The 22,214-nt window shown below is 40.9% G+C and overlaps 1 protein-coding gene across 1 annotated transcript in view; it reads right to left on the reverse strand.

The window, feature by feature from the left end:
• Positions 1–22,214, reverse strand: part of OTUD7A (OTU deubiquitinase 7A) — a 999,311-nt gene that overhangs the window by 659,840 nt on the left and 317,257 nt on the right. Inside the window, exon 6 of the mRNA XM_044078484.1 lies at positions 14,980–15,107. Coding sequence (XP_043934419.1) covers positions 14,980–15,107 — 128 coding nt within the window. The remainder of the gene's footprint in view (positions 1–14,979; positions 15,108–22,214) is intronic.

Genomic DNA, 22,214 nt, shown 5'->3' on the forward strand with positions numbered 1-22,214 from the left:
AAGACACCATGGAATCTGTGGAACCCAACCGACTTCCAGTAGACCTGGATGGCCTTGAAAAGGATCAGAATCAGGCCAGTTTGGTTAAGGTTGTGGCAATGGTAACAGCTGGTTTCCCAGCACCAAAGTGACATTTATATCTTATTTACTTGACACAAGGTTTATGAAAATGCAGTTGCTCTCAGTGTTTGGGACTGCAACACTTTCTTCTAACAGCTCTATAAGCCTGGGAAGTGCGTCAGACTGTGGGACTTCCATATATAGTACTCTTCTATCTCTGTTTAATACACTGCTTCCCTTAAATTCTACTCCACTGCCACCCTTCATTGCTCAAACTTTGGTTTATAACCTGGCCTAGCTGTCATCAGATAACCCCTATTTATCATCTAACCAGATTGCTAGGCAATACAACTCTAGTGGATACCCAAAAGGATACATAACCTAACTTCCCCTATTTAGTCCTAGGGAAGTAGGCCACAAAACCTCTATTTCCCTTTAGCTAGTCTGCATAACATTGATTCCAGTATCAACTGACTATTACCAGAACCATGGGTAAATGGAGCATTGATTCTAAGGGCCAGGCTTACTTCCACACTTACATCTGGATTCCTCATAACAGGATATTACTGCTGAGGAGATTCCAAGTCACCAAAACACAGCATCCATCCATACTACAAAACACCTTTCTATGAACAGACATTTTTAGGCAGTGATACCTGAACTGTCTGCTGTTCTTGTTCTTGATCTGATTTATTAGCTCACTTACAGTTTGTGAATTGTATTCATTTAGACTGGAGTAAATGGGTAAGACACAGCATTAGCAGAGTTTCGCATGGAGTGTAAGCAGGTTTAATTCATATGTGAAAATGCACTGTATACTACAGAAACTGGTTAGAGAAATACTGCAAGACACTAAGTTGAAAGAAAATAAACTACCACAACAACTAAAGTAGTGGAGGAGATGTCATGTGGCTGCCACAGGCAAAGGGGTCCTGAAAGGAGTATTAATCCTACTGAGTAATGTGCTAAACCAGGCAAAACTGAGTATAAAGACGGATTCAGAAGGGAGATGGGTAGTGGTTACTGTCAGTGGTCCGCAGGGCTACATGCTTTTAGCGAACCTCTATGGTCTCAAAACTGAGTAAATTAAGCCTTTACCTTATTCTATGAAGTAGTTGTGGAATGGGGAGGGGGGGGCATTAACCCCTTTGATTATTGGTGGAGATTTTAATGTTGCTGTTAGGAACCCGCAAGTACGGCTAGTGCAATAGCCCAAAATCCTAAATAACGCAAGTCAAATAAACAGAGCCAGCACAATTCAGTGTGGAAAAATATATATTATAAATAATACATGGTGTATTAAAAAATACACCAAACCAACAAATACATCAGACCGGTTTCGGCAATGCTGCCTTCCTCAGTGAACAAAAAACAAATGACAAAAATTCCCTCCAACAAAGCTATATATACATATGAAAATCAGTTATGAATTAAACAATTGTTAAATTGAACAGGGTTTTAAAAATAATCATTCAGGCCAGGTGGAAATATCTTTTTTTTACATTAAGTATCTCATGCATTCCTGCCTTATCCTGTGTTTTGTGTAAGATGCAGTCAATAACTGTAAATCTAAATGACCCAGTTTTGTGTTTGCATATATGCTTATACAATGCACTAGCTTGTTTGCAGTTCCTGATATCACTCATATGTTCACTTATCTGCAATCTAAGTGGTCTAGAGGTTTGTCCAACATAAAATGCTGGACATGTACAACTGGCCAGATATATCACCCAATTAGTGCTACAGGTAGCAAAAAAAAGTAATATCAAACACATAAGGTGTATTCTGGCTAGTAAAACTGCAAGTTTTATAAACCTTAGAACAATTGCAACAATGACCATATGGATTACAACCCATCAATTTGTCTCCCATCATAGTTCTCTGGATAGAAGACCTATCCTGATTTTGATACCTTTTATAGTGGTTGAATAAAGAACTCAATGACCGGCCTTTACGAAAGGAATAATTACACCTATCACCCACAACTTCCATGACTGAATCTTCCCCTTGAAGTATATCCCAATGTCTAGAAATAATATTCATAAAGGAATGTGTGTTTTTACCATATGTAGTAACTAACCTAACCTGATTACTCCTGGCGGGTTGACTACCCTTATATACAAGCAAATCTGATCTATCCTGCTGGGAAGCAAACTGGCCCGCTCTACAGATGTCACCAACCCTGTAACCCTGATTCCTAAAATGTTTGGAAAGATCATACTTATATTGGTTATACACTAAGGAGTCTGAACAAATCCTTCTGATCCTAAGAAATTGGGACTTGGAGATATTCCTGATGGCATGCTGGGGGTGGAAGCTGGATGCATGTAGTAGAGTATTATATTGCGGAAATTTGCGAAAAACTTCCGTCTCCATGGTGTCATCGGGGGTACGTTTAACCAAGACATCCAAAAAGGTAATCTCCTTTTGGTGCCATGTTGCCTTAAATTGAACCCTCCATATATTGTGGTTCAAATATTCAACAAACACCACCAAATAAGAAGTATCCGCTCTCCACACCATCCAACAGTCATCAAGATATCATCTCCAGATATCAATTTCTACCAAATAAATATTATGACTAACATCATAAATCAGTTGCTCCTCTATGTAAGCCATAAACAGGTCGGCATATATGGGGGCAAAGGATGCCTCCATAGCAGTGCCCTGTGTCTGCCATACACATTGTTTTTGAAAATAAAACACATGCTTAGTAAGAACATGTTCGGCCAGACAGACCAATAGAGTGCTAAAACCTGGTCTTTATAGTTCGGCCATGTCTAACCAATATTGAAGGGAAGCCAATCCAGCCAAATGGGGGATATTAGTATACAGGGAGGTGACATCGAGAGTACACAATAACCAGTGAGGTTCAAGTTGCATATTTGCTACAATACCCAAAAATTGGGTAGTATCTTGTATCCAAGCCCAAATATACGGTAACAATGGTTTCAAATAATACGTAAGAAATTCAGAAATCTGTTCAGTAAGTGAGCCCCGCCCCAAAACAATAGGTCTCCCTGGGGGATTATCAAGATTAATATGAATTTTAGGAAGCAGATATAAGCATTGTTGTTTAGGGTGATCAACTTTCAAATGGTGGGCAGTTTCCTTAGAGATAATACCTTTTTCAACTGCCAAATCCAAAAAAGCATCAATCTCAACCTTAAATCTGGCTGTGGGATCTATAGGCATTATCTGATAATATTTTTGATCCAAAATTTGTCTCTCTGCCTCATCATTATATTGTGTCCAATCTTGGACAACTATTGCTCCCCCCTTGTCTGCCACTGAGATAACAATATCCTTGTTTAATCTAAGCTCATCTATGCAAAGTCTTTCAGCCCGAGTGACATTGTCCCTGCTTAAATGATCCTTACCCAAATTTCGATGTAAATCTTTGAGCACATTACCCTGAAAAAGTGAAACAACCAGAAACATGGGTGGCTTGAATGTAGATTTCCGACATCTAAAAGATCTATTGTCAATCTGATTAGATTCACCCTGAACACATAAGTGTACATTTAGATTACGACAGTCCTGTGCAAATTGATGTTCAGGCACAAAAAAAAAATGGGAACAAAGCTAAGGCCTTTATTGAGTACTTTTATTTGCATATCTGACAGACTCACAGAGGAGATATTAAAAACATTGCAAAAAGTTACACCCTCGCCATTCCTGCTAAATCGGGTGAAACCTTTATGCTTCCTCCCCCCTCTTCTGGACCAAGGCCTAAAGAGTGGGCCAAATTATCTCCCAAATTGTTTTTCTTGGACCTCGGTGACCTATCCATGTGGACCTCCTCCCCCTCAGTATTGGAAGAGTATTTAAAGGGTAGTGATCAAGTAGTGATCGAGTGACGTTATTTCCACTTTTATTTCTTTTAGGAATTTTCTGAGGAAGTTGGTGTATTGTAGGTTCATAGGTTCATACTAGGCTATCTGCCCTAGGGCATTTATAAGCCTAGCCAGAGTGTGTGTGGCTTTCACCACCCCTTAGGATGAGAATACTATACCTATTAGTTTGCTGTGCCTCTGTCCAGCAGTGACACAGAGATGATTCCCGGGGTAAAGCTACGATCTCCCATCCACTCGTCAAGATTTCTCTTGAACAGAGTCAATGAGGGGCTCTGCCTCACATGGACTGGGATTCTGTTCCATAGTGTAGGGAGTCTCTGGGTGATGAATCTGTCCCTCCAGCACATCCTATTAATATCCGTGTTGAGGTTTAAGTCTCTTGCTCTCATGGCTCTGGTGGATTTGGATTTTTTGAGGTGGAGCATGTCCATTAATTCCGGGTTGGACATGGCCTTGCATGTCAGGCACAGATCACCTCTGAGCAGACGGTATGCGACTGAATAGAGCTGGAGTTTCTTCAGTCGGGCAGCATATGACATATGTTTGAGCCCCTTTATCCTTTTGGTGAGGAACTTTTGGGGTCTTTCCAACTGCTGCAGGTGTCGGGTAAGGTACATTCCAAATGGGGCGTTGTACTCTATCATTGGTCTGATAAGTGAAGAGTACAGGGGTACAATGACCTCTCCTGATCTGGATGTGAATCCCTTCATGATCAGGTGGGCAATGTAGAAGGTCTTCCTAACCACTTTGGCAATGTGAGTGTCAAAAGAGAGGTTACTGTCAACTTGGGTCCCCAGGTCCCTGATAACTTCTTCCGTGTTTAATGGATTACCACCTATGTGGTAATTAGGGGTTACCTTGTTTTTCCCAAAGGGTATGACTATACATTTTATGGCATTTAGCTTAAGGCCATGGCTCTGGCACCAGTTATCCATTTCTATGAGACCTCTCTGGAGGATGTCTGTGTCTGATGGAGTGTCAATTATGGTGCCCAGTTTACAGTCATCTGCAAATTTTGTCAGCCACAATCCCCCTATGTTTGCCTGCACTTCAGAAAAATAAATGCCGAACAAGAGGGGGCCCAGGACTGAGCCCTGTGGGACACTGCTCGTGACCGGCTTAGAGTCTGACAAGGCACCAGCAACTCTAACCCTGTGGGTTCTGTCCTTGAGCCAGTTTGCAACCCATCTTGTGACATATGGGTTTACATCTAAGCTGGTGAGATTTTCTATGATGCCCGAGTGGGGTATTGTGTCGAACGCTTTTGCTAGGTCAAGGTAGGCTGTGTGAACTGCCTTACCCTCATCAATGGCCTTAGTGCCTGTTTTGAAAAAGTCGACCAAGTTCAAGAGGCAGGATCTGCCCTTGACAAAGCCAAATTGGGTAGGATCCAGTGTCTGTAGGTCCCCAATGCCTTTATTTATGAGTTCCATTATGATCCTCTCCATAGCTTTGCAGACAAGGCTCGTCAAGCTTATGGGGCGGTAATTTCCAGGGTCCGTAGAAGCACCTCCTTTGTGGAGTGGGACCACAGTTGCCATACACCATTCTTTGGGTACGTATCCTGTAGTAAGGCTAAGATTAAACAGCAGCCTTATGTGTGGGTTTAGTTCCTCATTGAGTTTGTGTAGCACACAGCCGGGGACACCGTCCGGTCCCATTGATGCTGTGTTTTTTGCTTTAGAGAGAGCAGCTCTCACCTGGGCATCTGAGATGTTTGGGAGGCTAGACTCTGGTGGGATAGATATTTCTCCTTTTGGGGGGGGGAGAGGGGAGAAATTTGCACTGAACCTGTCTGCCAGTATGTTGGCAATGTCTGTGGGTTCAGTGATTTTTGTATCATTTTGGACTAATTCTGAGCATATCTGGGAGTTTCCACCCAGGTTTCTAACATAGCTAAAGAAGGCCTTATGATTGTCTTTTGTGTCATTAGCGATTTTTATCTCAAAGTTGGCCTTGGATGATTTTATGAGTGATCGTAGTTTTTTGCTAGTAGTGATCAGAGATGCCTTCCCTTTTAGGGATTTTGCTCTGTCATGTAGTAGCTTTCTCCTCTTGTTGTAGAGTTTGTTTATGGCTGGGGTCCACCAGACTGGGTGCCTGCCTTTGGTGGAAAGGGTCTTGATTTTATTAGGGATTGCTTGATCCATACATTCCTGGAGGTGCTCGTAGAAGGCATTTGTAAGGGTTTCAGCAGCGTGGGTTGTGGTTTCCACTGGCTCGAGGGCCTTGAAGGATACCACTCCAGTCTTAAGAAGTGTGAAGTTTGCTTTTGAGAAGTTCTTCACTGTGGTCTTTTTTGCTAGGGTTGGGGGCGGGATGTGGATCTCCAGTGAGATTAATTTATGGTCTGATCTCACCAATGAGGGATATACTTCTGGTGTGGAGCATTTTGTCCCCATGTTTGTGATGATCAGGTCTAGTATATTTTCTCCTCTTGTGGGAATGGTGACTAGTTGTTCCATAGCATTTGAGTTTATGAACTCCAGGAACCTTTGGGCTAGGGTGTTGGGGCTTGAGTAATGTTCCCAGTCTATGTTTGGGTAGTTGAAGTCACCCAATATGTAACCGACGAAAAGCTTGGGAGAAGCTTAAACCTAATACATTTTGTTTGTTTTACATTTTGGCGACTTGGAGTTTTATTTTGGTGTTCTCGAGGGACGGAGGAGTTTCGTGCATCTCATCTCTTTTATAAGGAATTATATATCAGGGCTAAATAACAGAGGGCAGCTGAAGCTAAGCTTGCTGTACTGCAAGAACAATATACAAGATCAACCTGACTGTGGGGAGATATAACGAAGGAAATCGATGCCATCAAAAAGGAAATCAAGGCTATACGCTATGCTAATTATCAACATAGGGATAAGAAAAAGTTGTATCACTGTGCAAAGTTAACACAGCCCCAAAGTTCCTAGCTGCTTGGCTAAATGACTGTAAGATCAACCACTGTCATCATTATGGCAACCCTCGGGGATGATTGTATACTTATCGAATGGCATTAATGCACAGCCTCCCTCTATGCAGGTGGGTTGGTGGGAGTAGTTCTCTAGTAATATAGTCTGGCTCCAACTGAGTGAGAAAGTGTCTGCATACCTACAGAGCCCTCCTGCTCTAAGAGAGCTACTTAAGACAATTAATTAACTTAAGGATGGGAAGATCCCTGGGCAAGATGGCATTCAAATTTATCTTTATAGGGCAGGAATAGATCTACTTGCTCCAAAATTGTTAGTGCTTTTTATGGAGAGCTTAGCCATAGGAGATTTACTCCCCTTAGAGAGACAGGCCAGTGACCTCACTTTTCCCAAGGAAGGAAATAATAAACAAAATCCATTGTGTTATCAACCTATTTCTTTCATGTCAGTTGAAACTAAAATGTTTGCTAAAATATTGGCAAACAAGTTAGGTAAATATAGTCAGAACTTGGTGAACTTCTCACAGGAAGACAGGAGATTCAAGGCCTCATTAGGTTATTTTCTAATATCCAAGGGTTATCATAAATGTGCTAGGAACCACAAGTAAATCTCCTTATTGATTTTAATAAAGCTTTTGATTCCCTGTAATGGGATTACTTATCGGGAGTCATCCAGGCATTTGGGCTAACACCTGGGTTTATCAAGTGGTGTTAGTTGCTATACAAATTCCCCACAACAAGGTTGGTCACTGATTACTCCATATCTGAACCTTTTGAGCTATATAGAAGCAACAGGAAGCATGTCCACTTTCACCATTACCCTCTGGGGTATTTCCATAACAGCAGACAATCTTAGTTCATGCCTGGCATATGGATGATTGCACCCTATTGATTTGTGACTTGCAAAATCTCTTACCGGAAGTATTACAGGTCTTTCAATGGTTTGGGGAGGTGTAAGGACTCATGGTAAACTGGGGGAAGACTGTAGAATTTTCAATAAGTTACATAAGTCAAAGACTAGAAGCTTGCCCTTACTGATCCGGGCATTCAGTGCCAAATGAAAGTGGTGTAGTTGGAGTTAAGGCTTTGCCAAAGCTTCAGGAATATTGCAGTAATAAATTTGAAACCCATACAACTTCAACTCAGATCTTGGGGACTCTTAAAATTCTTCCTACTTGCCTAAACTGCTGGGATAAAATAGTTTTGCTACCCAAATTTCTGTTCTTAGAGAGATGCACCACCTCCCTTAGAGAATGTCGTATTACAGGCATCATGCAAAGACTTACAGCCACATTACTCTACGATGGTACTCACTACAGCCACATTACTCTAGGATGGTACTCACTACAGCCACATTACTCCAGGGTGGTACTCATTACAGCCACATTACTCCAGGATGGTACTCACTGCAGCTGCATTACTCCAGGATGGTACTCACTACAGCCACATTATTCGAGGATGGTATTCATTACAGCCACATTACTCCAGGATGGTACTCACTACAGCCACATTACTCTAGGATGCTACTCACTACAGGCATATTATTCCTGGATGGTACTCACTACAGCCACATTTCTCCAGGATGGTACTCACTACAGCCACATTATTCTAGGATGGTACTCACTACAGCCACATTACACTAGGATGGTACTCACTACAGCCACATTACTCCAGGATGGTACTCACTACAGCCACATTACTCCAGGATGGTACTCACTACGGCCACATTATTCTAGGATGGTACTCACTACAGCCACATTACTCCAGGATGGTACTCACTACAGCCATATTACCCTAGGATGGTACTCACACCAGTATCGGAAGAAAGAAATTAATGGTGACAAAGTTATGGAGGCCTGGGCTTGCTGGACCTAAGCTTCTACCCTCAAGCTGCTGATCTAACACATTTTATTTTCGCAAGAACACATTCAAGACTGATTTGGCTCAGGGTAGTATGGTCTTTTCCCAGCTGGAAATGTTTGAACTTGGGGATAAAGAAATGAAAAGGGGATGTGAACTGGAGGGGCTGGGAAAAGAACCTCTAGAGGCTCTAAGGTGTGACCTCATGTCCAATGGGTATAACTGACATTTGGGATTGGATCTGGGCTCATGATCTTACAACAAACAGACAATAAACCAATATTCTGGGATGCTTGGATCAGTAAGGACAACTTATTTTGGATAGTTCTTTTTCCCCTATTTCCAGAGAACCATGCTGACATACACAGAATGTCAGGTGAACTGTACATGAGTTAAATTCCCATGATGGCAATATCTTCAGTTAATAACCATAGGTAGAGAGAAAGCTGGTAAAGTGGGAAAACATATGGATCTTATTAACTGGACTGGGGATAAAGGTGAGACTAAACCAGACCACACCTCCTCTACCAAACATACAGATAGTTATAGTACAATTGTTCAGTGGTTCATAGGCTTGTACAAGGCTAATGGCCCTGGGGCCTTTACAAGCCTAGTCATAGGATTATTCTGGCATAGTGCCACCTGACCTTAGTTCCCAGTGCCTCTGTTGAGTAGAGCCCCTGGAGTTATCCCCAGTGTGAATTTTCTGTTTCCCATCCACTCATCAAGATTCCTCTTGAAGAGGGTCAGCAAGTTGCTCTGTTTGACATGTATGGGAAGTCTGTTCCATAGCATGGGCAGTCTCTGGGTTATGAACCTGTCCCTCCAGCATGTTCTGTTAATTGTGGTAATGAGGTTAAGGCTCTGGAGCATGTGGAGTGAAGGGATTGGGAATTCTTTAGATGTAGGATTTCTAACAGAGCTGGGTCAGACATGGCTTTGTAAGTCAAGCAGAGATAGCCTCTAAGTAGAGAGTATAGTAGAGAATAGTTGGAGTTTTTTGAGTCTGTCCATATAGGACAAGTGTTTAAGGCCTAGGATCCTCTTTGTGAGGTACTTTTGTGGCCTCTCCATTTGTTGCAGGTGTCTAGTGAGATATATGCCAAATGGGGAATTGTACTCAATGATTGGCCTAATCAGGGAAGAGTAGAGGGAGACAATGGCCTCTTTCTTCCTGGTTGCAAAACCCTTAGTAATGAGATGTGCCACATAGAAGGACTTTCTGACCACAGTTTCAATGTGGTGATCAAAAGAGAGGTTGCTGTCAACCTGTGTTCCCAGATCTCTTATAATGCCTTCTGTGTTCATTGGATTACCATCATTGTGGTAATTCATGGGAACCAGATTTTTCCCAAAGAGGATGACAACCCATTTTTTGGCATTGAGCTTAAGGCCATGGTTCTGACACCAGTTGTTGGTCACAGTGAGGCTATTCTGTGGGATGTCAACTTCACTTGGGTAGTTAATAATTGCTCCAACCTTGCAATCATCTGCAAACGTTGTCAAACAGAGTCCCTTTGTGTTGGCCTGGACTTCAGAGATGTAGATACCAAACAGGAGAGGACCCAGGACCAAACCCTGTGGGACTCCACTCATGACTAATTGGCAGTCTGACTTGGAGTCAGCTACTTTCACACTATGGTTTCTAGCTGTGAGCCAGTTTGCAACCCACCTAGTGATACAGGGGTTGATGCCAAGCTTAGTGAGTTTTTCTATGATTCCTGAGTGGGGAATGGTATCAAAAGCCTTGGCCAGATCAAGGTAGGCTGTATGAACCACCATGCCATCATCCACAGCTCGGGTGACTGACTCAAAGAAGTTGACCAAGTTCAGGAGGCATGATCTACCCTTCACAAAACCAAACTGCATTGGATCCAGAGTTTGGAGATTCCCTATATCCTTTTTTATTAGGTTCATGATGATGCGTTCCATAGCTTTGCATACCAGACTCGTCAGGCTAATGGGGTGACAGCTCCAAGGGTCTATAGTCACTCCTTCTTTGTGGGGAGGGATGACTGTAGCAATGCACCATTCGGCAGGGACAAATCCTGAGGTGAGGCTGTGACTGAACAGGGCACACAGGTGAGGTGCCAGTTCATAGTTTCATAGGTTGGTACTAGGCTATCAGCCCTAGGACCTATACAAGCCTAGCCATAACAATTCCCTGGCTATTTCTTCCCACAATATTTACTTCCCCAGACCACTATGTAACATGGTGACTGATGTGATCCCCAGGGTGAATTTCCTATCTCCTATCCAATCATCAAGGTTCATTTTGAAGAGGGCCAAAGAGGTGCTCTGCTTGACATATATGACCAGTCTTTTCCAGAGTCTGGGGAGTCTCTGGGTCAGGAACCTATCCCTCCAGCATGTTTTATTCATTGTGATGACAAGGTTTAGATCCGTGGACCATGTGGCTCTGAGGGATGGATTTCTTAAGTGTAGCATGGCCAACAACTTTGAGTTTGACATGGCCTTGTATGTTAAGCAGAGATTGCCTCTGAGTAGATGATATGCGACAGAGTATAGCTGGGGTATTTTTAGATGGTCAGCATAGGGCATCTGCTTTAGGCCTGTGATTCTTTTAGTTAGGTATTTCTGTGGCCTTTCCAGTTATTGCAGATGTCTTGAGAGGTACATACCAAACGGGGCACTGTATTCTATAATGGGTCTAATGAGGGATGAGTACAGTAGGACAATGACCTCCTTTTTTCTTGATGAAAAGCCCTTAGTGATGAGGTGTGCCACATAGAAGGATTTCCTGACTGTTGTGGTGATGTGGTTATTGAAGGTGAGACCACTGTTCACCTGTGTTCCTAAGTCTCTTATCACATTTTTTTGTGTTTAGTGTACTGCCTCCTATGTGGTAATTTACGGGTACATGTTTTTTCCCAAAGGGGATAACTATACGTCTCTTGGCATTGAGCTTGAGCCCATGGCTCTGGCTCCAAGCATCTATTTCTGTAAGGCCCTTTTGTAGAATATCCACATAATTTGGGGATTCAGTAATGGCTCCCAGTTTGCAGTCATCTGTGAACTTTGTTAGCCAGAGTCTCTTAGTGTTGGCCTGTACTTCAGAGAAGTAGATGCCAAACAAGAGTCGTCCCAGGACTGAACCCTGAGGTACTCCACTTGTCACTTGTCTGGAGCTGGATTTGGAGTTGGCTACTTTTACAGTATGGGTTCTGTCAGTAAGCCAGTTGGCAACCCATCGAGTAATGTTGTGGTTAATGCCCAGCTTAGTAAGTTTATCTATGATTCCAGAGTGAGGGATGATGTTGAAGGCCTTGGCGAGGTCCAGATAGGCTGTGTGGACCCCCTTACCCTTATCCACAGCTCTGGAGACTGAGTCGAAGAAGTCAATCAGGTTCAGGAGACAAGATCGGCCCTTCACGAACCCAAACTGGGTGGGGGTCCAGTGTTTGAAGGTTGCCACTGTCTTTGTTTATAAGTTCCATGATAATACGTTCTATGGCCTTGCAGATCAGGCTCATCAGACTGATGGGATGGTAGTTCCCAGGATCCAAGGTTGGTCCCCCCTTGTGGAGTGAGATAACTGTAGCTGTGCGCCACTCAGTGGGCATGAAGCCTGAGGTGAGGGTATGATTAAACATGACACTTAGGTGAGGTGCCAGTTCATTTTGTAGTTAATGTAGTACACAGTCCAGGATGTCGTTTGGTCCCATGGATGCTGTATTCTTAGCTTTGGAGAGTGCGTTTTTTTACCTCTGTGGCCATTACTACCAGAATTTGGCAATCTTTTGGTATTGAGATGGGCCCTTTAGGGGGTGTGAGGGGGGTGAAGTTGGCACTGAATTGATCTGCTAGGATATTGGCAATATCCTTGGCATCAGTATATTTAATGCCATTCTGTTGTAGCTCAGAGCAGATCTGAGCATTGCCATTTAGATTCTTGACATAGTCATAGAATGCCTTGTGGTTGTCTTTGGAATCTTTGGCAATTTTATTTTCGTAACTAGCTTTGGAGGATTTTATGTGGGATCTCAGCTTCTTATTGAGTCTGGTAAGGGAGTTTTTTGCATCCTGGGATTTTCCTCTTTTCTGCAACAATTTCTTCCTTTTGTTGTAAAGTTTGTTCATGGCAGTGGGCCACCAGATTGGCTTCCTTTCTTTGGAGGAGAGTGTCTTGGTTCTATTTGGGATGGCATTATTCATGGATGAGTGGATGTGCTCGTACAGTGCCTTATTGTAGGATTCAGCAGCCGAACTTTCAGTTGTGTTTGAAAAGGTTCACGATAAAAGATCCCTGTTACTAGGCCTACCTGTGGAGGAAGCTCAATGGATGTGGCTTCTTAATGAATGTAGATTACAAGCAAACCCAGAGAATATTGTTTTTATCCAGTTTAAATATTTGCATTCAACTGAAAGAACAGATCAGAAGGGATAGTACATGCTGGAAGAGTGAAGCACCAGATGCCACCTACCTCCATGTTTTAAGGCAATGCCCCCAGAGTATTAGTATATGGAAAAAGGCCCACAATGCAGTGAGCTGGGCAACCAGAAACAATGTTCCCCCCATTATCTGAGGCCAAGTTTTGGGTGTTATGACTTCCCTCCACAACTGCCACTACTGGGAAAATTGAGAAAAGGTGACAGATCTTTGTACAGTTAACTATACCTTATTTCTTCTTTAAGCACTGGAAAAGTATCCATGGACATTTTTCTATTGATCTGAATGAGCTGTGGACTGTTTTGCTCTTTGCCTGTGCTAAACTCACATAACTCATTTACAGGACTCATGATATTCTCTAGTACGATAATGCCATTGACCAGAATACAATTATGCAGTTCATAGGTGGATTACTGCCTGTCAGCACTATGTTATGTGACAATGGTTAATGGTGTTATGTGAGGAGTTTGTACAGCCTATATCTGTAGTAAGAACTGTTTTATTTTTCTTTGCTTATGTTGTTATACTGTTTGTTTAATAAAGTATGATTTGGTTCAAAGAACACAATGAATAAAAACATATTGCCCTTAAACTTATCATACTATTACATCCATGGTGACTTTATTCATCCCTACAGACTTCATTATACCGGCCTCCAATGCCCCATGACCACATCTGGTCTAACAGCCTTCTTACTGCCTCCCATGGACTTATTCCACTGTTGTTATGCTTGAGGATCTTAAGGGTATCCTGGGGACTCAGCCATCTGTCCTTCCCTCCATTTTTTTATTTTATATGTCCTTACCCCCCTCCCCCTCATGCTTGTTGATTAGATCCAGGGGCAAGTCTCCTCTTTGGACTACTTCTTCCCTTACAGAGCATCACCAACAAATGCCCTCACCCACACCCATTCCTCCCTGCCACTCCTTCATCCAACTGAGCCACTAATTGATTCTAGTTCAGATGGGCAGTAGTCAGGGCTTTATCTCTGTACACCAGGAGAGCAGCCTTTATGTTCAAATTCATACATTATTACTTCAAATTTTACTATTGTTCTTAGGTACAAAGAAATTGATTTCATTTATATAACTAGCCCATTTAGTACCATTCCATGAAACTAGGTGAAAATAAAATAATACTGGCTCACAGTAAACACTTCTGAAGACTCCATTTGTGTTTCACAAAATCTGATGCTTTTCACTTCTTTAAAGTTTTTACTACAGTAACTTTGCCACATGTCTGTCATACTTTTTTCTACATATATGTTTGTGTGTATGTGTGCACATATGGGTCTACTTCAAATAAACGAAGGCCGAAAATGATGAAGACAATATGGACAAGAAGAGAATAACGAAAGTTAAAATGCCGACCCGCATAAGTATTCCCAGGGCAAGTAAACACTTGCCCAACACTACAGTACAACACACTGCACTAGCTGCAACCCACCTAGGGAGGGGGCTATGCCCCCCATCCTCCCCTTAATATACTCCAGATCTGGGATTGCACTGCAGTGGGGAAATGGGCATAATTCCCTATGTTGGGCAAGTGTTTACTTGCCTGGAGTACTTATACGGTGCGGCATTTTAACTTTCCTTATTCTCATCCATGTTGTCTTTGGCATTTTTGGCTTTTGAGAGCGATATTACACTTATTAAATCTAACTGCCCTGGGCATGGGTCACGGATGAAAGCAGCCTTTTGGACTGCCTCACCTACCTGGTTAACAAAAAAAATTACTAAATATATAAGCAAAAAGTTTTATTCTCATAATTCTTTAAGCCATCACATAAGAAATACAGTTTGCATATATTCTACTGTGTTACACATTGAAAGAATACTCGCTTTTAAAGATAGATCATTTTGACGCATTTTGGTGCAAACCTCTTTGTTCTGTTGTGTCTGTTGCCATCTCCACCTTCGCTTGAGTGCTTCCCTTTCAGATCCACTTTTCATCATACTGTAGAGAGCTTTACGTAGAAAAAGGTCTCTGTCATGGAAACCCCACATTCCTGTAACACAAAAGACACATTCTCTAATGCTATTCAAAATGTCTCTAGTCATTTTTACTGGTGAGATTTTCAAGGAAAATGCTTCTAATAAATATGTTCCTATTGCCATCAGCAAAAGATGTCATGTGTGACTAAAACATTACATTTTAATGATATCTACACTATTTATACTATTCGCACTACTTTACATTTCTAAGTCAAAAGTAAAAAGGAATGGAAAATGGTGGAGAGCTTATTTCTTACCTTCTGTCCAAGACCTGTGATTCCTAGAGACAGCTCTTGTCTGCAATGCCAATGAACATGATTCAGTTAGAATTTGTACAGAAGAAATGAGTAGATAGTGACTAGACTTCCCTGTTTTTGAGGGGGTAGTTTTAGCTCAGCCTTACAGGCCTTTGTTACTGGCTGGAGTGGAGTTTAAAGTTGGCAGGCAGGCACATTTGTCAGGTGCAAACTGATATCTGTTGGGGGACACACATGGAAGCATGTAGGTTTACCACCTCTATTTCACTACAAACTGTAGTAGAGGAGTATGGCAAATCACTTTTCATAGTATGGTACAAAATCTCTCAATCCAGCATTTGAAGTCCCCTTGAGACTGGCAGCTATCTTCTCATTTTCTCTGGAGGGAACAGACAAATATGGGGAAATAACAGACAGCAGGCTCAAGAAAAAGTACATTTAGGAGTGATAGTAGGTGATAAGTTGGTATGTGGTGTGAAGGATGCACCTCAGTCGTGACAGTCGGACATTTGTACCTACTTACTCATACTATGAGTAATGATTACAAAAGTATTGTACAAGTGATGGAAGAATCATTTAATTTATCTGTGTACATGTCTGCCTTTCTGTTTATGTATGTATCTTTTTCTTATCTGTCAGCCTAAAAATCTCATAATTGCAGCATCGTACACACAGCTTACATTTCATCTTTCAAAAAATGTACATTTTGCATAGATGAGACAATGTGCTGTTTGTGCAACAACATTTTAAAATATTATAATACTATTAAAATTATGCTTTAGACCATAAATTCTCAGGATGTCACATATAATCTACTTTAAACTGGTTAAAGTAGTTGAGTATTCCCTAGATGTCAAAACACATAGGTTGGATTACACAGAAAAAATCAGTCCCCCGCCACAGTAAAACAAACACATACACCTGAAATGTCGGTATTTGGAATGGTACATTATTCGTCTATTTGGACAGCAATCAACATACATAATAATTATTGACTATCAGTCTGTTTTCACCCGAGCCCACCTTTATTATACTGTCCTCATTTTAAGTAGATGCACAGCTGGATCCTAGTCAAATGGGGTCCTAGGCAAGGTAATAGATCAGGCTACCCCACTTGGCAGCAGCCTGGCCACCTCGGCCATTCAGTGTCCCATTACTTGGCTATTTCTCCCCAGTTAACATAAATACTGTTCAGACCTGTCCATGTGAATACTGTTGTCTTTACTTCGAAAATGATTACAGACATTTGGATTTAATTTAAAATTTTTACTTCAAATTTTACCCACATTCAAAGAAAATGCATCTGGGCAGTGGTGGATTAAATTTACAGTCTACGAATATCAGTCAATATGCACAATATCTACAGAAGTAAAAGTCATCTGAATAATTCCACACTAAAGAGATCTATAATTAATGAAGAGATTGCGGTTGGCAAACAACTTTACATTTCAGTGCTTCATTGACAAATTCAGTGTCTGCTGCCCTTGAAAAATAAATTGACTATGCTATGTTTAAAAAAATAATAGTAAGTTAGTAATACCACAATAAAGAAGTGCTGGCAAACCAGCAACAGGTTCATAGTTACTAGGCATCTCACCCAAAGGAGGGCACACTCAGGAGTGCAGCATTGCCAATTCCCCTTAAAGTGCACCATAGTACCAGGAAACCATCTATATGGTGTGGGAGTAGAACCCACAGCTTTCTGCACCAAAGGCAAGCATATTACCTGTGGTTCTACTAACACTGCTTTTAAACTACGCAGCACAAACACTGCTAAACAAAACAGCTGCACATTGAAAATAGACAGCATGAGCAGCATTAAACTTCTTTTCCAGTGAAACTCACAAATCCTTGAAAATGCACTGAAACTCATAATCCCTTGAGCATACCTCCATAGCTCTCAACCTTTCATCTCCAAAATGAGGAACACTAGCTCTCATAATGTGGGACAATTTGGTAAAATGCGGAGCACATACTAAAGGCACACTAACAACTTCAACTAGAAAATTCATAGGATGGTTGAAATATGCTTCTTTTACTTACAAAAAAGATGGTTTCATGAATTAAAATGATCCAGTTCTATTTACCATGGATATAAGTTAAAAATTCCTAACACTGAATATGTGACATACCCTTTCAGTGTGGAACTTCGAGGAACATGAAACTTTTAAGACTCCCAATGAGGTATGTTCCTCATAATGAGGTACACTTGAGAGGTATGCACACCTCTCAACTGCCCAGATTTTTGCCTCATATTTTTGCTCTGTTCCTAATAAAATGCACGTTTTCTAACAAATCATTCAGGAATGGAGTCACTGAATAAAGGCAGACATTTGAGTTTTAGACATTATATCATTCAGAAAATGCACACTAACACAAACATTGTTATTCTATGAACTTTCTAAGATTATAACAGCAATCCTTAAAGTATGTCCCTATTTTTGGGCCTTTGTTCCCCCATTATTTTGGCTTTGTTCTGATTTCTTGTGCTAAGTGTTGAGAGATGTGCTCTTGAGTAGTTTGATAGTGTAGAGGATTTAGACTTTTGTCTCCTGCAACCAAGGTACAGTGTTTGAGTTTGACCAACCTGTCATCCCTAACTAGGGCATTACACATACACAGAGACTTTGGGGAATCCGAACACATTTCACTGTTTCTGTTTTCTTACCACAAAGGTCCATTGGTTGTGGACACCATATCTTCTCTTGGCTGTCTGTCTGTTGTTTGGCTTCTATTTCAGTCTCATGGATACCATATTAATTCCCTGGCTGCTGTTCTTAGATCTTTTACACAGAGGTTTCCGGGGCTTGTTGTTCTGGCTGAAAGTCTTCTGCAATGTCCTAAAGCCCTGCAGTATTCATGGATATCTTCCAGCGTATATAGTTATGTTAGAGATTTTTATTTTTATTGACTCCCCAGGCCAAATTGGGGCCCATCAGCCAACATGGGTCATAGACATCTGCCTAGGTTGCCTAGTCTTGGATTTGACTCTGAGTACATGACATAGACCTATTTGGCATCTTCTAACTACATCACTGAAGCCAAAAATGTCTTTTTTGTATACCTTCAGTTCCCATCTATATCACCTTATGGCATCCATTACCTTTTTGGGTCTGGCTTCTTTAATTAAGTGACTTACATACCAGCTAATAACAGAGAGTATTAGAAAGGACAAAGAATTTGTAATAAAATGACACTAAAATTGTTAGTCTAGGATGTCCTGCAGTGGAAAAATCAGTCCTTGTTTGCCACTTATTATTCATATTTTCAAATTTATTATCATATTTTCATAACTGAGAAACTACATGTTACTGAGGTATGTGGTGTGAAACACCAACGTGGGAGACAGAACAATTCACTTTCAGTGATGGTTTATATCATACTGTATTGGAAATAATGTGAGTTGCTTGGTAGTGATTATAGAAATGAGCAATATTTCCATATGTACTTAATATTTCAAAAACTGTGTGACTTACTAACTGTTGCATGACATTAAGTGAAAGCTTAAATGTTGAAGAAAATTATCTTTGATATTTGCAATGTACATTGTTCATTTTGAGAGATATATAGTATTTTTTATTCTAATTTACAATTAAGTATATGTTTTCATATTTTTGTAAATAGCTCAATAAACATACATTTATAGAGGAATTTCTTGTTGTCATGTGAATGCTTGTGTCTGGTTAAAAATGTTCTAACAATGTATGTCTAAGTTGTACTGTTTTCAAGATATGAAACTTTCTTTCTGAAAGTTTACAGAAAATATAATTTGGGGTCTGAGTGCATTATAATATATTAAAGTAGTTATGGAAAAGACTACAACCTTACCAACTATTATTACTGTAAGGACTGCTTCTTACTGATAGCACCGCTACTTGTACAGTTTTAATTGTGTTTATTGTTAATAAAATATTTACATTTGTTTATCTTATACTTTTTAAGTTTATTTTTAGAAAATGCTCTGGAATGCAAGATGTGTGTAGGCTACTGGAGGTGTGACATTCCACACCACGTAAGTGTTAATCAGCTGGGCCTGGGCCTCTTAAGGGAAGCTGGCCTCACTATTTGAGAAACACTTAAGACATTTTTTTTATTTGTATGACACATTTTCTAAAACTGACTGGACTGGTAACAGATTCAATATGCTGTTATGTGCATAAGTTAGATGATATTTGTGGAACTGCATTTCTGCAGGATTAAAATGAACAATTCTCTGTCAAACAGATTTTATTTTAAGGAAAAAACAGACTAATTAATGAAGTTTTATTACTGTTGTGTGTAATCTTCTGAAATGACTGTTGGAGTGAATAAAACTTGAGGACATGAACAGGTAATCCTCTAAAATGCCTCTAGGAGAGAGTGTGCGTGTGTATGTGTGTGCGGACATGCATGCATCTGTGTGACAGTCATTATGGTTGCAGTTTGACCTTCATGTTTCAAATGTAAGCATTTATGTTTCAATTGTATATGCTATCCTTTTTTATCAAAGTGCGATATGCAAATGTACTGTACAATAAGCAGGCTATAATGCCTCTGCGTCACTCCTTTGAATCCTGGTAAGACACCTGTTGGTTTTCATTCTGCTTGGAACAGAGCCATTTTGGAGTGGAGCATGGTGTTTCACAGCATGAAAAATCCTTTCCTCTGTATTTCATATCAGTGAAAGGATAATATTAACTCTCCTGTAGGGCTCTGACCCAAGACCTCCAGCATAAAATGTCAGTGTCACTGCCAATGGGACAACAAGAGCCTCTGGAGAGAGAGAGAGAGATGTTTAGCATGGTGATTAGGTTCACATTATAAACAAACATAAATACAAAGAAAGCCCCTGCTTAGGTGTTGTTATAATTGTACAAGTGAAAGGAAGTGGTTCTCATTTGGGACTCAGACCCAATACCTATAGCATATCCACTTATGCTGCTGCCACTGGATCAACAAAAGCCCATGGAAATGTGTGCTGAGCTTTCCCTTAAGAACTTTATCTTTTCAGCTAGGAAACCCTCAGCATGGTGATTAAGGTCAAACTACAAACTCAAACACAGGCACACATGCACACACACATGCACACACATGCACACACGCGCACAGACACACACACACACAAACACACACACACACACACACACACACACACACACACACACACACACACACACACACACACACACGTGCACACGTACACACGCACACACACACATGCACACACATGCACACACACGTGCATACACACATGCACACACCCCCGCACACACATGTGTGCACACGTGCACATATGAGCTCATACACATGCACACACACACACACGTGCACACACATGCGCACACACACACGTGCACACACACACAAATTCAGAAAAAGCCTTCTGATTAGACACTGCCACCCTCCTTATCTCATCACCATGTTTACCCTTGAGTCTGTTGCTCCTTCAAATTAACGCTTCAGTGAACAAGATAAGCTGATAAAAAGAGAAAATATGTGAGACCTCTTCAAAGAAATAATCATTATTGGATCGAACTTCAGAAAGTCCAGCAGCTGCACAAGTTTTCAAATAGCTTGATACAAATCAAGCTAAAGATTTACCAGTTCCTCTCTCTTTTCTTCCTTATGCTACTCATATACTAACAAATTGTGCTATTCATCCTGTCAGCTCTGTCCTTTGTTCCAGAAGTTACTGCCCTGTAATCTGTGTATGCCCCTGCCTGCATGCAGAAGCCCTCCAGTACATCATATTGTGACAATGTAGTGACATACAGTAGGTCATGGAGCTCACACTTTATTGCCATTAGCAGTGGAGGTGATGTATCAGAGTTCTCCAATGGCTAGCTCACAAAGGTGAGAACTGTACCTTTTCCTGAAACAGCTTAGCCACAGAAGGGCTTCTGTTTAATGATATTGGTGAGTAGTATTCTCATGCACCTTTAAACATCACTTATAAAGTCAATCAGCAGGGTTGTGATGCTTTGCTGTAGAAGCAATGTTAGGCATACATTGATTATACTTTTAGTCCATAACTATGCACTCTGCTGCATATATACATAAATATGAGAAAGATGCCAACAGAATGAAAACCATTTTGCTTATTTTTACACTGTCTTTCATGCTTTCAGTTCAGTGCATTACCCTGTTCTCAAGCACACTATATTTTTCATTTTGCTACATTGTTTTTGACCTCTGTTAGTGTTACATACCAGGATATTTCTTTGGTAAGGTGGTTTTGAATGAAGAAGGTGGATTTCAGTTGTGTAGTAATTTTTGCAACCACGTTGTTGATATGGTTTCTGTAAGAATGTGTTATCAACTGTTAAGCCAAAATGCTTACACTGTTTGATCATAAATATCCACTGGTTACTCATAATAGTGATCAACATGGGGGAGCATTTTTGAGTTTATGTTGGGAACTGAAGAACATCACGGCAGCTTTATTGACATTAAAAAATAAGTTTATATTGGGTAAGTCAAGTAAGGATGGAGATGAAGTCCTTTTGAATGGCAGATTGGATTGAGAAGGGAGATGGGGAAGTTCTGTACAGGATGGTGTCATTTTTATAAAGTGTTAATTTTTATGAAGGGATAGAAGTGGAAAGGTCATTGATGGTTGGGAGGGTGTTCTAATGGTTAAGGTGTTTGTCTTACAAACACAAGGTGCAGGGTTTGAGTCTCACAAGGGATAATTTGCTAGGCTTAAAATGGCTCACACGGGCAGTTTGCTTAGTACTAACCTATGAAGAGAGAGGTAAAGAAGTATGATAGGCTCAAGAATAAGACCTTGAGGGATTCTATAGGAGGAGGAACCATAGTCAGTTTGTGAAGCAACATCTTTGCCTATAATGCCTCTTTTGGGGGGTTAATTCCTAACCTAAATTA

Source organism: Protopterus annectens, chromosome 7.part1, assembly GCF_019279795.1.
Source record: "Protopterus annectens isolate FY-2018-M chromosome 7.part1, PAN1.0, whole genome shotgun sequence".
Taxonomy (NCBI): domain Eukaryota; kingdom Metazoa; phylum Chordata; order Ceratodontiformes; family Protopteridae; genus Protopterus; species Protopterus annectens.